The 19194-nt window shown below is 38.2% G+C and overlaps 1 protein-coding gene across 1 annotated transcript; it reads right to left on the reverse strand.

The window, feature by feature from the left end:
- Nucleotides 1–10430: 10430 nt before the first annotated feature.
- LOC109032695 (formylglycine-generating enzyme) lies at nt 10431–19073 on the reverse strand. The gene is made up of 4 exons (XM_019044953.2): nt 18239–19073; nt 16659–16830; nt 15274–15457; nt 10431–12224 (listed from the first exon to the last, which is right to left on the reverse strand). The coding sequence occupies exons 1-4, from the start codon at nt 18909–18911 to the stop codon at nt 12063–12065; spliced, it is 1191 nt and encodes a 396-aa protein (XP_018900498.2). The 5' UTR covers nt 18912–19073; the 3' UTR covers nt 10431–12062.
- Between the last annotated feature and the right edge of the window lie 121 nt (nt 19074–19194).

Here is a 19194-nt window from a genome sequence, read left to right on the forward strand (position 1 = left end):
GTCCGAATGTCTGTACAGCGTTTTTCCTCAGCGAGGCAATACTGGTAATTAGCCGCATGCCTTCGCATTTGAAGATTCCACGACTTTTAGACAAGATAAACAACCCAGCGAAAAAAAAATACTGCGCACGATTAATTTTTTCTCTCATCTATTAATGTTAATGTTATTTATCTTCATGCATGAAGCAACAAAGGGCATCGCGTAAGGGCGTAACTGGGTGGATAAGGGGCGCGCTGCTTGATGGGTTGCCCGATATCTTTGGGGAGAAGATTGTTAAGTTGATGGGGGCGGAGCTGTTCAGACCCATAGCGAGCTCAGTATTTGTACTTAAACCTGTGTTGCGACGTGTTGGAGGCTCCATTCGTTTGGAACAAAAGAAAACTGTAGGGAAATATTTCGACAAAAATGCAATTCGCTTTATCTTTGGAAAACATTAATCACAACGACGATGCAACTGCAAAAACGATAATCTCTGTCTGAATCTCTGAAGCTAACAACTTCCTGCCTATATTTAGTTTCGAAATTAGGACTAAATGGGCTTCATTTTGCAATTAGGAACTACAATGTCTGGCTCATCCGCCAAAACACTCATGTGTATAGTGAAACTAATGGTACATACGCTGTTTTTAAACTGAATTCTATAGGATTTGGCGTTTCTATAATATTGATGTATAACACGTTCCAGTTACCGCAAAAAAAACCCGCCAAAGATCTTGATTTTTGAAACGTCAATTTTCTTCCACTCAGGTCGATGTTTTTGACTGTCTCGTGAACTCTCTGGTAAAACAAATCGACCCGCAAAAAGAAGAATATTGAAATTTTAAAAATCAAGATCTTTGGCATTTTTTGAAGTAAAAAGGGATTGTATTATATGTACACCGAAAGAAACGCCAAATCCTCGAGAAGTCAGCCGTGAACATATTTTTGCTAAAAATATTACTAAATTCGAAAAAAGTATACGGTCTTGGTTATTTTTCATAGGGAAAGAAACAGCGATGTCGGGTGTCTGATCGACTGGAAAAAAAGCGCGGAGAGATCTGCTGCCGTGCTAAGGAGGAACGCCGTATGAACATTCGAGAGTTGCCAAAATTCCCTCGATAAAATGTTCATTTTTTAGGAAAGTTATGAATATTTTTCCTTGAAATTTTCAGACACTCTAGATCAAATTACAAAAAAAAAATTCTGAGAAATTGCTAGAAAAATATTCAAAAAGTTTCCTGAAAATTAGTGATTTGTCAAGGGAAATTTGGCAACGCCTGAAGGCTCATACGGTGTTTTTCCTTAGCACGGCAGTCTGGTGGTCACGCACTTTCTCTTTTCAATACGGACTCTTATTTTTTCTCAGTTTGATATTATCTGGGAGCGAAAATATTTAGAAACCCTGTAAACAAGTTACGCGTTTTTGCAGTTTAGTGACACGGAAGAAAAAGTGTCAGGGGTTATCCCTTAAAATTGTGGTACTACCCCAATTTGTTGGATGATAAGGACATTTCTAATTAATTGTATTAGTACCGCAACTCAAGTTAGGGTAGTCTCGCAACATTTGGGTTAGTTACCTGATTTATTCGGGTACTACCATAATTAATCGGGGTACTACCACAATTAATTGGAAATGTCCATATCATCCATCAACCTCGTACTTTTTTTTCAGTGTAGTAGTAGAAAAACTTTCTTCCAAATCAAAGAAGCTTCTTTAAGGCAGGAAAACTTTCCTTTACACCGAGGAGAATTGTTTCGTTCAATTTAAGAGAAAAAGTTTTTCCGCCGCTATTTTCAGTAAAATACGACGCGTCCGTTTCAGAAAAAAAAAATTCAGTTCAATCTAAACCACAATCAAATGCGAACTATTAGTTCATTCCGACTTCCACGCCGGAGGCGTTTCAGATTTTCCAGGAATCGAACCCAGACGCTAATTGGATAGATGTAGAGCAGATGCTGTCAGTCAGACGAAAACGGTTGCATCGTTACTTACTCGCCGCGGAATGGTACCGTAAATTTTGACGGTGGAGCGCGTCAATGTCCGAATGACATTCAGCGCCGACTGCATCTCGGGAAAAGGAGGAAAAGTCCCAGCAATCAGCGTTTAGAAAGGCCGGAGTTGGTGCGGCTGAGAAAACCGTCGGCGCGCTAATTTGTGCATTCGCGTGTTTCGTTTTGTGGCATTCCATAACTTCCCGACGAAATGCATAAATATGTCGAGAAAAATGTAAATTGCCAGGGGAGCAGGACAATGGCTGGGGTAGGCGGGGGAGCTGGTGGAGAAAACCTCCTAGGGTTAACAACGAGGTTGTCAACTCGTATACTGCCGTGCTAAGGCAAAACGCCGTATCAACATTCGAGAGTTGCCAAATTTCCTTCGATAAAATGTTTATTTTCGAGGAAAGTTATGAATATTTATCCTTTAAATGATTAGAATCTTAGGTGAAATTGCGAACAAAATTATCTGAAAAATTGGGAGAGAAATATTCATAAGTTTACCTGAAAATTCGCGTTTCATCAAAGGAAATTCGGCAACGCCTGGAGGTTTATACGGCGTTTTTCCTTGGCACGGCAGTATAAAGGAACCAATTTCACAATTCGTCGTTTCCCCAACGAAAGAACGTAACTAAATTTCAGCGTTGCCAAATTTCCCTTCGCAAATCGTAATTTTACGAGGAGAATTTCGGGCATTTCTAACTGGGAATTCTACCGATTTTTCTTTTGATTCCATGTAAAAATCAGGCAAATTTTGGACGAAAATTGAACAGGTACATTCTTATAAAAAATTGAATTTCTTGGGCAATTTTGCAACCTTGGAATGAAGTTACGTTCCTTCGTCCGGGAAGCGACGAATTAGATAAATTGCCATTTCAATACTCCCGTGCTGAGGAAAAACGCCGTATGAACCTTCAAGCGTTGCCAAATTCCCTTTGGTAAATCACGAATTTTCGGTAAAATTTGTCAATATTTTTCATCCAATTTTGCAGATAATTTTTTTCGCAATTTTATCCAAAGGTACTGAAAATTTCAAGGAAAAATATTCATAACCTCCCTCAAAAACAAACATTTTTTGAAGGCAATTCGAAAACTCTCGAATGTTCATACGGTTTTTTTTCCTCACCACGGCAGAATAGCGCTCAGTTATGAGTGTCATGAACACAAATCATGAAATGACGGGAGAAATCCAACACCTTTAAATCATCTATAGGAAAGGGATCTCACGTTCTTTCCGTACGTAAGTTTTTGAAGAAATCTTGATTATTCAAACGTTTTCAGGTTTTGATAGATACCTTCAAAAAATCTCCCTCGTGTCTGCGTTTTCCAGATTGATATCCAATCAGGGGTGCCGAGGGTTCTCGATCACGCAATCATGATTGCATGGCCGCTCGCGTGGGAATCGGAGAAGCCTTTTTTCCCCCTTTTTTCACTCATCTCGATTGATTTTGAGAAGAGAACTATGAGACAGCATTGTTTTTTATGCCAGTAACCTTTCATGCACGCTGCTTTTGGGAAAGGAAACTATCAAGAGCACGTTGGGAAAGGAAACTATCAGGGGCACGTTGTTCTACATATGTAAAAGCGTATATAGTGATTGCAGAATATATCAAATTTTGGGGAAGGCAAATTACCAATTAGGGAAGGCTAAGAACTTGTTGCACCCCTACATCCAACCCTGTTGATTCATTAAGGTCTTCTTTGAGTTTCATGATGACCAGACCAGTATAAAAAGAAAATTCGAAACGTTTAAAGGAGGCGTGTCGATAATGGTTGTTTTTGGGCCCACCTTAGCTGAATATCCTCAACTATACGATTATAGCTCCATTGACTGCCTATATTTTGCGGAATACATCATAATTTGATCATTTCTAGTCTCTTTTCATGCCTAATACTGACCTAAACATATATCTGAGGGTCGATTTTGGCGGAAAAGTGGATTAAGAGCGCATAAACCAAAAAAACCCCATTTTTCGCCGTTTGCGAAGTTTCCAGACTGATGACCGGCCAGTCCGTGAGCTGGCTGCCCAATGCATAGATAAAGTAGCGAGGATGGCCAAAGGAGCAAACAATTTGATCCCGCAGACCGGGAAATTTCGCCAACGAGGCGTAACTTGTACAATTATGTACATAGACCGAGAGACTTAAACGCCGTGCTAGGAAAAACAACCATTCGGATTCCATGATTTTTGTTAATATACAACAAATTCAAGATTTAAATTCATCCTGACGTCATCAATGAGCAATGGTCATACATGAGCAAAGAGACTTAAACGCTATACTAAGAAAAACAACCCCTCGGATTCCTCAGTTCGTGCAAGCATGAAAAATGGGGAAAAAGTTAATGATTCAAATCCAACATTTTTTGAATTCTCATTGAGTATGTTCGGCCCACATGATCTTTGATTCTCGTTGTCCTCACAAGCGCTGAGCTGATGCTGATAGACACCTTAGGTACAGGGGTCGCAGGGTACAGGTCCTCATTTTGAAAATTCACCGTTTCAAAATATGCACATTAATCGATTAACTTTGTCGAAATGTTTGGGCACCATATTACTAATCGATTACTGCATTTTTACATACGTGTAATTCGCTTTACAGCACTTTCTCGCGCTCTACGACTCCTAACCTCCACTGCTCTCTTTCAAACCACAAATCTTGGGGGATTGAGCACCTTGACATTTCCGCTTCAATCCCATTTAAATCTGCATTTTTAATCATTTAATAATCGATTGATTGGTTAATCAACTAATCAAAAAAATGTCTCCTGATCCACGCGGAAAAACTGGCAACGACACGGACAGTTGCGGTCTCTGAGGATCTATCATGGGCGTATCTATATTCCCAGATGAGCCCTGGAAAGCATAGTGTTTTACGGAGAACAGAGATCACGTGGGAATTCATCTACGCCCTTATGTCAGAGGAGCGACGAAATAACGCAGGGAGTGGGTGCGAATTTCCACCGGATGAGAAGCTTGCCGGCCAGCGCACCGTGGATCGAGTCGATGGGAGAGGTCGGACAAAATTTGGAAACTTTAAACACTTATAACTCCGTTCATAAAAAATCCTGGGGTTCTAAAAGTGGTTCCGTTGGTTTCCTCGTGAAATTTTCTGCTGGTAGCACCCCTTGAAATTTAAAATGTGACGAAATAAACATCCAAATTTGCAATTCGAGTCAAAAATTTCGTGTCCGACATCACTGATTGATTCAATCCACTGTGCGGCGCACCGTGGATCGAGTCGATGGGAGAGGTCGGACAAAATGGAATCTTTAATAGCTTATGACTCCGTTTATACAGAAAAAGAGAAAAACAAGGAGAAAACGGATACAATGCTAAAATACAAAAATTAAACACCCGAGAAGTTGCGACTCAAAACGGAGTCATTTTCAGTCGGAAAATAAATTAAATATTAAAAATATCGATGAAAAACCCCGAGACCTCCGTCGACCCTTTCGTCGATATTTTTAATTTATTTTCCGCCTGAAAATGACTCAGTTTTGAGTCGAAACGTCTCGGATGTTTTATTATTGTATTTCAGAACGGTTTTCCGTTTTCCCCTCTTGTTTCTCTCTTGTTACCATTGTCTCAGGCTGCGTCGTACAAAGTATTTATTAAAAACTTCGAGGTTTTGAAAGAGGTTCTATCGGTTTCCTTGGTTCGATTTTCTTCTGGAAGCACCCCTCAAAATGTATCACAAGACGGAATTGCAGGGTTGCCACAGAATTTGGAAAATTAAATTCCCTGACATTTCCCCGATTTCCCTAACACATTTTTGTGAAATTCCCTGACAATTGAAGCTACGGCAAATGGTTGAGAAGACATAATTGAAAATATTCTTCCGGCAGAATTTGTGGTTCGAAACCTTAAATCCATTTTAGAGCACAAATAAAGGAGATTTAATAAATTTTCCCTCACATTTTCGACATATTCGTCATTTTTCCTGACATTTCCCGGTTTTCCCTGAATTTTTAAAATTCCCTGACGTTTCCCGGTTTTCCCGGTATTCTTTGACCTTGGCAACCCTGGAATTAACATCGAAATTTGCAGTTCAGGTCAAATATTTCATGTCCGACCTCTGCGGTTGATTGGATCTACTGTGCGGTGCAGGGTGGCTTGATGGGAGCATTCCTCCCGTCAAGACAAGACGTAGCAGACGGAAAAGCGATTGATCTAGATTGAGACGCAATCGAGAGTTACGAGCCTGATTCATGCAAGTCGTGCCATGATTACGCGCCGGCCTGTGGAAAATCACCCGCCGAGGTTTTCTCTCGCAAAGGCAAAAAATCGCCGGCCAAGAAGTGGTTGGAATTTATCTGAAATGAACGTATTTAAATTGAAATGCACTATCTCCATTTTAATGCTTAACTTCTGACGTCACGGTTAAATGTAAACTCAGAGAAAAGGGACCCTCCAGTGGTATCTCGGAAATGATGGAAGCTTTTACTTTCGGTACTTCAATAAACAACTTCACGCAGGTCGATCAAGAAGTCCGCACCATCCCGCAATCGGAGGGTATGGATTCGATCGACAAATGATTAAAAAAACCGGTGTCGATTCGATCGACATGAATCAATCGGCACCGATTCGATCGACATTTAATTTAAAAACACCCGTGTCGATTCGATGGACATAAATGGATCGAAAAATGAAAACGTGCGTCGATCGACAAACCTGTGAATCGATCGACAAACCCGTGAGTCGATCGACAAACCCGTGAGTCGGTCGACAAACCCGTGAGTCGATCGACAAGCCCGTGAATTGATCGAATTTCGTCGACGGAATCGTAGGTCGATTGGTTCACGTTTTCATTTTTCGATCCATTCATGTCGATCGAATCCATACCCTCGCGCGCAATCGATATTTTCAATGGATTTAAACGGAGGAAAAACAGTGTTGCCAACTTGCAATATTGCCACTGTCCCTTTAATCTCTGAGATTTTTCCCCTTTTCACAGTAGCACCCCTAAAATTTTGGGAGCACTCGAGAGATTTAAAGCTTCCACCTCAAGTTGTTTGAAAGTTACAGGAGTGATGCCTGGTGCTGGGCACTGCGAGACTTTCGGATCATTCCGTATGATACTTTAGATCCGACGTCAAACTGAATACGACCGGAGTGATTTTCGTGTACTACTAGGCAATTACGCTTTTGGAAAATCAGCGACCAATAAGAAAAAATTCACACGTCCATTCGTGAGCCGAGCGCGCCTAAACAGAATCAAGCTGATGATATTAGTCACCAGGTCTGTGAGAAGGATGATTCGTAGAAGTGCAATGTTTAATGATGTAAATGAGGTAAAGAGTCTGGAAAACAGGTTATGGGACAGGGTCGGACTGGCTCGCATCGGAGGTCGTAGACCCTTGGCTAGTTAAAGGGGAGTAATGTGATATTTCCTGATGGGGCATCCCCTTCGTGGAGAGGGGTTCAGAAAATTTTGGCAAAGCAGCACAAGTTTAGGCTATTTTCAGGTTCAAAGTTTATTAATCGCCCAGAGTAAAAATTGCAAAATTGAACGTATTGAAGTGACCGACAGACTTCTGAAATTAAAGAAAACAAAAAAAATTAAAGCCACTAGACGCGTCCAAGCACCATTATTTCCATAAGAACCGTGTCAGTGCTGCGGATTACACGAGCTTAAGTCGTGGGTCTAAAAATCCATCCTAAAAAAGAATCAGGCAAGAACCTGAAAGAAGAAGAAAGAAAGAGTGCGAACACAGCCGACGACAAGGAAGACGTATTCGGGCCTCTTTTTAACTTTACTTCCGAATCTGAGCGACACCTCATTTACAGCATATAGCAGGGCATTGAGAACTCACGCTTCGCGTCATCGCGCCTTCAATTTTTCAGATGCAGCACGGACGTCCACCAAGTACGAATAGTTGTATCTCTGCGCCGTCGTTAACGCGCATCCTTTCCTTCGCTTTATTTCCATATTGTGTTTGTTTGCGTTTGTCTTATTTGTAATGGTGCTTCAAGCACTACGTGAATAACACAACCGAAGGTAGGAGAGATGTGTTCGGGCCTCTTTTTTAACTTTCCTCCCGATTCTGAGCGACACCTCATTGGCAGCATATAACAGGGCATTGAGAACGTTGGGCATTGCGTAGAAGCGATAACCGGTTTGATTTTTAGACATAAGCACACTTTATAGACCTCTTGAGAGACCTTTAAACATATTTCTTCCTTTTCAAAATGACTATTGATTTGGACATATCATAGCATATCTCGGGCAAACTTAGCCTTAATTGATTTCGAAATTCAAAAGTTAGAGACATCTAAAGTGTAAACGCGATACAACTATTCTCGTAAGATGGATGTCCACATTGCATATGAAAAATGTAAGACGCGATGGTGTGAGTCGCAAACTCCCAATGCTCTGCTCTAGTTTAAACCAACATTACAAATAAGACAAACGGAAACAAACACAATATGGAAATAAAGCGAGGGAAAGGATGAGCGTTAACGACGGCGCAGAGATACAACTATTCGTACTTGATGGACGTCCGCGCTGTATCTAAAAAATTGAAGGCGCGATGACGCGAAGCGTGAGTTCTCAATGCCCTGCTGTATGCTGCCAATGAGGTGTCGCTCCGATTCGGAAGAAAAGTTAAAAAAGAGACCCGAACACATCTCTCCTACCCTCGGTTGTGTTACTCACGTAGTGCTTGAAGCACCATTACGAATAAGACAAACGCAAACAAACACGATATGGAAATAAAGCGAGGGAAAGGATGCGCGTTAACGACGGCGCAGAGATACAACTATTCGTACTTGATGGACGTCCGTGCTGCATCTAAAAAATTGAAGGCGCAATGACGCGAAGCGTGAGTTTTTAATGCCTTGCTATATGCTGCCAATGAGGTGTCGCTCAGATTCGGAAGAAAAGTTAAAAAAGAGGCCCGAACACATCTCTCCTACCCTCGGTTGTGTTATTCACGTAGTGCTTGAAGCGCCATTACGAATGAGACAAACGCAAACAAACTCAATATGGAAATAAAGCGAGGGAAATTCTCAGCCGAAAAAAATGATCAAAAGGTTTCATGCATTCGTGGGAGAACAATACTGTGGGCGCAAGTGCGGGATGAGCGAAAGAAGTACGTCGTCTAGACTTTGCTGTAAGCCTCTGACTTTACGAATTTACTAGGAATGTTGCTGATATTTTTCTTCTAATTTTTCAGACAATTTTGTCCGCACTTTCATCTACAACATATGAGCATTTCAAGGGAAAAAATGCATAACTTTCCTCCAAAATACGTGTTTTATCCGGGGAAAGTTGGCAACTCTCGAATGTGCATACGGCGTTCTTCCTTAGCATGGCAGAGCAGGGACCCGGCCCCTCCCTCACCGCAGTGAGTGTGCACTGAAGATAAAACTCCTTCATTTTTGAGGCACGCAACAAGCCGTGCGATCTAATGCAACGTTGATTGTGGCTGTGTCGCTCATCAATCGAACACTAAGCAAAAATGAGAGGAGAAGCAAATTCCCTACTGACAACGGAGCCGTCAGGAATATTTTGTCGTACTAAGGAAGAACTTATGAGTTTTCAGACATTACCAAAGCATCTTTGGGACCGTCCAACTTTTCCCGAATTTTTTTACCTCCCTTCCCTTTGTAACGCACCCGTAACGTAGCCCTACAATCTCCCTTTTGAATTACGTAACAGTGACATGACCCCCCCCCCCCCTCCAATCTCAAAAAAGATTTGAAAACATTCGTTCGTGAAGGACGGGATTTACAATTTTTTGCACGTATTTTTCAAAGTTTTTCCGTACATTTTTCCCAGCTTGGATTTGTTACGTAACGCTAGGCTTGACTCTCCCTCCTCCCACCCTTTCTTGTAACGCACCGTAACGCTGACTCAAACCTTTCTCCCCCCCCCCCTAAGTGCGTTACGTGATACTTGAACGAGCACCTATCATAAAAAACGAATTTCAGGGAAACTGAAAATATTTTTCTTTTTATTATTCAGAGAACTTAACTTGACATTTGACTTTAAGTACGTGCGAATTTCAAGGAACAATTTTCATTATTCACATCAGAAAATACAAATTTTATCGGGGGAAGTTTAGCAACTTTTGAAATTTCACGCAGCGTTTTCTTTAGCACAGCAGTATTACAGCCCTTTGAGGTATTTAAAATTGAATCGACGTATGCGAAATCGTCCGATGTCCAAGACAGTGTTTCAGAATTGGAGTGGACAATTTCGTTGTAACTTAACGACACAAGATGGTTTAAGACGTTAGGAATGTATAACAATTTTAAAAAAAATCCCGTAGGTGTAATTAACCGTTTACAAAAGAGATAGATTCTATTCATAAGTGTCGTGGGACAAAAGAAATCCACCGCAATTATGAAACCCTGTATTGGACAACGGACGTTTTCGCATACGTCGATTCAATTACCTTGATGGGTACGAGAATATGGTTTAGGTGGCTATGAATGAAAAGACATTTTAGAAACAATTAAAAATGTTTTATGGTGCCATAACAAAGTTCAGTAAAGTGTATATAAAAGTAGATACAAAGAAAAATATCGATATTTGCTAAGAAAATACAAAAACTTGGATCAAAGGTATGAAAGGCTTGTTGAACGATTTCGTTAAAATATCAGAATTTCTGAAAGTTAAAGAAAATAATATTTCTCAGAAAGGTCTAAATACAGGTATTTTACAGGAGGGCCAATATAAGGCCATTTTCCATGAGACTGATGTGTACCCAGCAGGAGGAGCAAACTTCAAATTAGATTAAAAACATATTTATATGAATAGAATGAAATACTACATATAGACGGACTTTTGAAGCTAAATTAGTTGTTAGATGGAGCTTGTAACACTCCCTTCAAAAACTTTTAAGGTACTCGTGAATCACAATTTTCCTCTTCTATGAATTAAAATTAAGTATTGGACGAAAAATGGTTTAATAAAATTTACTATTTCATTGTGAACACATTGCTTACGAGAAAATTCCAAAATTTCACGCCTACTTCTACTTAGTTATTAATATGCAAATGATTAAGGTACTTCGTTGAGGAGAAAAATGACATCAGAGGGGCATCACATTCAATTTGTCTTTGGAAATGAAGATTTTGCTTTAAAAAAAATCACAAAATGCATAAAAATGAGCTTTTCATGCAGAAAAAATCACAGCTTTATAAAAAAAAATCGAAGAAAACTGTATTAAAGTAAAGGGGGAAAATTTCTACACCTTCTAAAATGATCTTTCAAAAAGGAACAGTACACAGCGCTTTTGATAAATTTGTAGAATGATGTATTTTAACGCAACACTGACTCTGATAAATTTTGTATATGTAAAAAGTAGTTCACATTTTTTTTTACATAAAAGCAATACCTCTGATAAAATTGAATTTTTTTGCTCAGCAAAAGAGGCTTTGCTTCTCAAAAAAGAGGTGGCTTTGTTTGTTTCCATAGAAATATTTCACTGTGTCTAAAAAAGGGATCAACGTTTCTAAGAAAAGTTTTGTGGCGAACTGAAAAATCTTTGGAAAAATCCCCTGTCTCATATAATGGTCTTTTTGATTAATTTCATGACAAGAAAGCCTTCATGATAGAGAAAATGCTACATGATAACCAAATGTATGAAAAAGGACCTTATCGTTTCCTTAAATTGTTACCAACACTAAAACCACAATTTTCTAAAACCAAAGAACTTTTGTCTTGGAACTTTAGGACTAATATATCCTTCAATTGTTGAGATTTCAGGGTAAAACTGCCGCCAAAATTTCCTGATTTTCTTTTCAGTGCATTTACAAAAAGTTGTGGAAAATTGTATCTCAGATGATTAGGTCCCTTTTCATAGGTGCATTTACATTTTATAATGCCTTAAATCTTTTCCTTACAAACTACAGTCATGACTCGAACTTAAATCTAATTTTATCATTTGCAAAAAAATCGATCATGACAACGCATTTTCTAAGTTGAATTTCCCACAAACCAGACTACCCGGCTTTGATCTCTGTCAAGGAAAGGTAGTCAAATTATGGAATGATTGCATCGTACACAGAGATGGATTTAAATCACAGCCGATAATTAAGGATGTAGATTCAATCTACAGATGGAGAGGTTGACTTAAATTATGAGGTAACCGATTTCGCACATCGGAACCCAAGATTGCTGGCTGAGCTGTCTGGAGTGTTTTGACTCCGAGCCCCGCATCGATATCGGTAACAGTACTTCTTATGACACATGTAAGAGCCTCCCTTTTTTACTTTATCAGTGCCTGATGGAGGTCCTTGCTGAAAAGAAAAAAAAGGAGTAAAATGACAACCTGTATGTACTTTTATTTATTATCAATTAACTTTTTTGGTGAAGATTTAGACTAATCAGAGTTGTAAATGTAACCTACCGGCGCAGTATTGTTGCAAAAACATTGCCACATCAGTATTTTCATTGAATGACGTTGGTGCAACAATTTTACAGCCATCCTCCCCGGGCACGTATGGCCCTTTTAATAAGGAGATTTTTCGGATAGCTTCAAAAACTGATGCTTTTCAGTCATAATAGTACCTCATTTTGTAACAAGGTGGAGAAATGGTGCTAGGTCCACACCATTTACATATGTTACATTACATACAGTTCGGGCTACTTCTTAGTGTTTCTTTTCTCATTACCTCATTTTGTCAATATAGAGTTAAATTTTTACAAATATTTATGTGTGAATGATATTATATCTTCCCTGATAACCTCAGAATAAAATAGTACAGACATAAAGGTGCACAGCCTCTTAAAATTCAATTAAAGTACAATTATGCTTAGTAGCCCTCATTGATGGGATCATCAAAACACAGTTGAATCGGTCATCCTCAAAAAGACTTAGACAAGAAAATGAAGTTCAAGAAAAACAGTAAAAACTGTAAAAATTGACCCAATTTAAAATTAAAATTGAGTAATAATGTAAGCAATGAATTGAACACTTTCATATTTTACAGTGAATTGATTAAAATGGTCTTTACCATATTTCACATATTTTCATTTCCAGCTTTTGAGTCTATTTGAGAATGACTGGTTTACTTGGGAATAATTTACGAATTACAAACATAAATCTCTTTCATTTTTAGTTTGAGAAAAAAATATGAAAAGGAAAAATAACAATCTAGCGAACTCTAAAAAAATAAAAAATGTAATTGTTGATTTCTTTGAGGAAAATTTCCTTTTGCTCGATATATGGATCAAATTTTCAAAATGACATTTTCAGACATCCGTTTTAGGAAGTGTTGCAAAACACTAGATTTAGCCTTCTTTTCTAATAACACACTAATACATAGACACCGTTAGATTTCCCTTGTCCTAAACCATTACATAACTTCTGTACAGCTTATCTGCTCTGCGTAGGAAGAACGCAATATGAACCATCAGCCATTGCCAAATTTCTTTTGGTAAAATGCAAATTTTCTGAGAGGCTTGTGAACATTTTTCTTTCAATTTTACAGATTATTATTCTTGCAATTTCATCTAAAGTATCTGAAAATTTCAAAGAAAAATATTCATGTCATTCCTCAAAAATCATTATTTTATCAAGAAAAATTTGACAACATTTGAATCAACATACAGCATTTATTCTGAGCATGACAGTATGTATTATAAATCGGATTAAGTGAATAAAAAACTGAAACATACCATAGCAAATGTTCAAAACAATCCAAACCATAGGGAGGCGGTTACATTCCAATGCGAAGATGATTCTTGATGAGTGCAACAGTATTACCAGAGAATAAAGCACAATGTGAAAGAAAGAGGCAAGCAAAGAGTGCAAAAGCAAAAAAAAAAACACCCCTTCAAAGAAAATAACACAAACTCAAATTCACAAATACACACTTACCAAAAACAACCAAACAAACAAAATGAAGTATAATAGCCAAGCACCTAATCAAGATGAAATGAAAAACCACAACAAAAGTAACGGTGCCACTTCATAAAAAATATTGCAGAATAAATTCCTGAATTCAAGATCTTCTCAAAATAACACCAAAATGAAATTATTTTTTTTTTCAAAAGCAACACGACTTGACAAACCTACTGGACCCAAGTTTCGTTGGCTATGGTCAAGTGCAAGTTGCAAAACCAAACCTCAAATTAGACTTTGAGTCCGGAAAATTCAAGTGTCGTGTGGGTTTTAACAAAATGACCACGTTTGTGTGCCTCACAAGTGCGTATTTTGGTTGCCTGTTGATGATCATAATTCGATCGAAATGGCCATTGCACATGAGAAAATTACAAGAGGAAAAATCGGGAAAAACAGGTGAAAATTAAAAACTTCTACATCATGAAATGATTTACTTGAGCACATTTTTCTTGGATATTAAATATGAAGCACTGCATGCCCCTAGAGATAATTTTCTCACATTCCTGAAGCTGTGCAATTTTGGAGGTGTAAAACACGCACCAGGTTTACGGATTTTAGTATTGATGGCATTCAGATACTTAGTGCTACTCATTAGTCATTTGAAGAATTCACCCTTAAAATTGATGATTGCTAACTAGAAAAAGCTCCTTAACTTTTAAAAGGCACAGAATGATAGAAATTTTGGCCAAGCAACCGAATTTCTATTTCCAACCATGAATAAATGTTTGTGCGTTTTTTTAAACGACTAAATAAAAAAAATTTGGCTCATGATTTGATCGTATACATGAAAATCGGCCTGCCAACAACGGACATTGCCTAATTTTCTCTAATTTTTTACTTTCGAAGCAGTAAACTGAGCAGGGAATCATGCAACAAGAAATGCAATTCGGTAACATATTCTGGTTGAATCCGGCAAATCTGCTTTAAATATAAAACTCTAAAAAGACTCGGGCAGCTGATTTTGGATTCAGAACCAAAAACTGGTGTCCCCTGACATCTTATACTTCTTTTAACCACTGCAAAGAGCTTTTAAAAAATTCAGTGTTCTGCTTTTCCCCGAAATTTTGAGATCCACCTTGGCAGAAAAGCCCAGTTTTTAGGAGTCGTCTACAATTTTTGATAGCCAAATTAACTTTTTGCGAATGCATTAGGGCTTCTGCAAATTTGAAAAACCTGATGAGGTGCATGGATTTTTTTAATCACCACAATGGCCCAGCTTCTCTTATTTTATAGATGCTAAAGCCAAATTTTTAGGCGCAAGACTACGGCTTGAAATGTTCCCAATTATTTCTTCCAAGCAATTTTATCATTATTCTGATTTTGATTTTTTGAAGGTTGAGAAACTTTTTCTGTAGCTTGTGCGTACCAAAACTCTGAATATTCTTCCTCGCAAAAGTAGCACGAAGCAGAGAAATATAATTGGAGACAAATCAGAAACTTACAGGATTGATCAAAGGGTCTCGCAAGTGGGAGGTGCTCCACCAATCTGAGGTCCACTCCCAAACATTTCCGACCATGTTGTACAGCCCGATGTCATTCTGGAGGAATGAATCGACAGGAGCAGTCGCCAAAAATCCATCATCTTTGGTATTGTTGAGAGGAAACTCGCCTTGCCAAATATTCATTCTGCACAGGACGGAGACAGACAAGAGTGAAACAGTATAATAACATTCATTTAAGGATAAAAACAACAATAAACAAAGAAAATATGGGTGAACAAAGTGTAATTAGATGATTTGAAAAATATATGTATTTCAGGGTCTTGCCAACCCTATTATCAACCAGATGAAGAGAGTAGATATTTTGAAAAAGGAACAGAAGCTAAAACCTACATATCACAGTCAGGTGAACAAAAGAATCACTGGGTATGAAATGGACAGTAAAGTGCCATTTTTTGATGGGGCTGTTCAATCCCTTAAACTGTTAAATTTCAGGTTTTAGTTTGAAGGAAAGAGCGAATAATTTTCCTCTTTCAATTCTTGACGGATCCTATAAATGAGTTTCCTAAGATTTAGATTCAGACAGGATCCAAGAGATCTTACATGATTAAAAACCCCTGTTATGACAGAATCTTTAGGAATTGTGGTTCTGGCTTTTCATAAAATCAAGTTCATTTTAACAAGCCAATTCAATAAATGGCGAAAAAAAAAATATTTTAAAATAATGAGTCATTTAGAATGTCTATAGGCCAGTGGAAAAAAAATTTGAGCACGAAAGATTCAAACCTGAATGAAAAAGTTCGAATTTTTTAAATCAATGATTTACCGATAAGAATGAAAGAAGAACAATTTTAACTGGTGCTTTTCACAATGTGCTTAAAGTTCTTGATTTTCCTTTCCAACGTTATTATTTCCTGGAATCTTCATTCAGATGGTCAGGTATTGTTGCAAGATGGAGGCAAATGAGGTGAGTGTGAAAAATTACTGTTTTAATGATAAAATTCTCCAGATTTTTTAACAAAAATTTTCTACCCGACTTTTCATGGGTTTGTGCTGTGTTTTATTTCACGCATAAATTTGTGCACAATTTAGCGCACATTTCAAAAGTAGCATACTGATGGCCAAAATGCGAAACCTTGTACCTCCATTGCAGTGGTTCAAAATTTCCGCTCCTATTTTATCTTTTCAAAGAAAAACAAGCCAACTTTATAGCTTGAAATAAATACAGAATATTCTGCTAATACAGAAGAAACATGAAGAAGTTTTCGAGAAACTATTTGGACCAGTTTTCCATAGAAAAAATAGAGCATGACAGGAAGTTTGCAACATAGCAAAAAATCAATTCCCTCCTTACAAATATGTAAAGAGAGAGATGGAGATCAACTCACCGGTGTTCACCTTTGGGCATTATATTGCTTCCCCATGGAAATAATCTGTTTTTGAGGGATGTTCGACAGGCAAACTCCCATTCTGCTTCGGTAGGTAACCTTTTGCCTTTCCATTTGCAAAATTTTACAGCATCGTTCCACGACACATGAATAACAGGATGATTCATTCGGTCTGGAAAAAAGAGAGAATTTGACTCATTCAGAATGAAAACAATGGATAAAAGAGACACTATCCTGAGCAGTCAGTTACAGCAAATGTGTAGAGGTTTAAATATAAGGAATCTTAACAGGATTCCTTCCGATTAGAGACTGAAAATTGTGTCTGCTTATCAAAATTTTTTTGAACAATGGTCCAAAATAGTGACTTCTTCAGCTTGTTTGAGCTTAGTACCAAAGAAGTAGAAAATATTACCAAAATTCTGGTAACCGATCCGATACTTATCTCTTGAGTTTTGGAACATTCATAAGCTAAAATTTTACACTGATAAAGCCGGTGGAATAAAAGTCCATTCCACACTTGTTGACAAACTGGAATGTGATTGTCCTTCCTTACGTCTCAAAGATTTCTCCACTATGATGTAAAAAGGTTTAGCAATAAGAGAAACATACATAGTCAGAACATGAAACTAAAAACCATCAGAACTCATCACTCGTCTATTATTAGAACTGATCGACTGCGTTGATGCTTATATGGGCGTATCAATATGCATTTAATTTATCACTGAAAGAAAGAAGTAAGTAGGGGCTTGATGATGCATATCGACGGTGCAAGTCGGCAATCACATAACTCGTTTGCGGTGTCTGAAAATCTCCGCAACTATGTTATTTTTTTAAAGGAGAACAAATGGACATGATCCCTTGAAGTTTTTGCAGAATTTTCCTCGCACATAGAAGAAAAATCACGGAAGTTTTAAAGAATTACCAATGAGTAGTTTTCGGTTTAAAAAATAAAGTATGACAGGAAGTCTGCGACGTCGCAAACCGAGTTATGTGATTGCCGACTTTCACCGTTGATATTCTTTATAAGTAGTTTGAATGGAGCAGTGTTCATGAGTCTGTTACTGAAATCAAAATTTCCTAACTTCCATTCTTTCAACCATGGATTTGATATATACTCATCTCACTCCTTTGTCTTTTAGCTAAACTTACATGAATGAAAAAAAATAATAAAAAATGGCCCGAACTGTAAGTATGAAGATGGTGAATTGGTGCTGGGTCCACACCATTTCGCAGGGGGAAAAAAGCCGAAAAGTTCAAAAATTTTAATTAGAGTCAATTTTGTACTGGTAATTACTCATTAGAGCTCAAAATTTTTGACTCTAATTTAAATTTTTGGCTTTGTTTTCCCAACGAAATGGTGTGGACCCTGCACCATTTCACCACCTTGTTACTAATCAATAAATCTTTAGATTGGAAGAATGATACTTCAAGCTCCTGAGATATATTTGTCAATATTCTCTGTAGTTGAAAGAACCATGCCACTTTCAGTACCAACTTCTCCTGGTGGCGAGTGAATAAAGGGCGAGATATCACTTTAACTATCTTCGATAACAACTGAGATTTCTAAATGGACCGCTTACCATCAATATTAGAATCTAATCCTTCAGGATGTTTCCAAGAAGCTCCTTTGACAGGTAACCACCATGGAGCTGCCGCCACTGCCTGGGAAATCCCCTCCTTCACTTTCTCTGAAATTAGAGGATCAAAGACGAATGAATCCCCAAATTTCTCAGCTTCTGTTACATGGCCTGTTGCTTCAACAAAAGCTGAAAATTCAGAGTTACTAGTTTCATACTTGTCGAGTAAAAAGCCATCTACTGTGACTTCCCGGGCAGGTCCTTCTCCATCAGCCGGGATAATCGGCGAGTCGGAGCCCATGACAAAAGTGCCTTTCTGTATCAGCACCATATCGGGAAAAACCATAGTTGCCTCTTTAGGCTTGAGATACTTGCCCAAGGCATTGAAATCTTGCAATGAATTTTTGAAAGTTGTCGAAGCGCATGAGTCTTCACTCGTTTCAGGGAAATCTGAGGTGCCTCGACTCGTTGAAGAACATCCACATCCTTGCTCAGGCGATTGAGATCCTTGAGTGAATTGAAGCAGGTGAACATTGGTCAAAAAAAGGAAACTTACGAAGTTACTTTTCAGAATCTTCATCCTGATAGTTGAAGTATTTTCCGGGATAAGATGACAAATCGAATGGAATTTAAGGCCACCCCAGACTGTAAAGCTGAGGACTGGCTGGTCTTTCATTCATACTTTACATGCTTTGAGTTGTGAGAAGAGAAAATTTAATTTTATAAACTACTGCTATGACGTTATCACTGTTAAAGACCGTAAATTAACAAAAGAATGTTATCATTTGGGTTGTATAAAATTTAAAAAACCGCAAACTTATTTTTTTCGCACGCACATTGGAAAAGCTAGGTTAGGAAAACCAAAACCAAAACAAACTTTTGTTGTTTCCTTCACCGGAAACGCGCTAGTGAACAGGATATCCGCTTTAATTTGAGATTTCCGCCGTTTCCGGCGTGAT

This window comes from Bemisia tabaci, chromosome 7, assembly GCF_918797505.1.
Source record: "Bemisia tabaci chromosome 7, PGI_BMITA_v3".
Taxonomy (NCBI): domain Eukaryota; kingdom Metazoa; phylum Arthropoda; class Insecta; order Hemiptera; family Aleyrodidae; genus Bemisia; species Bemisia tabaci.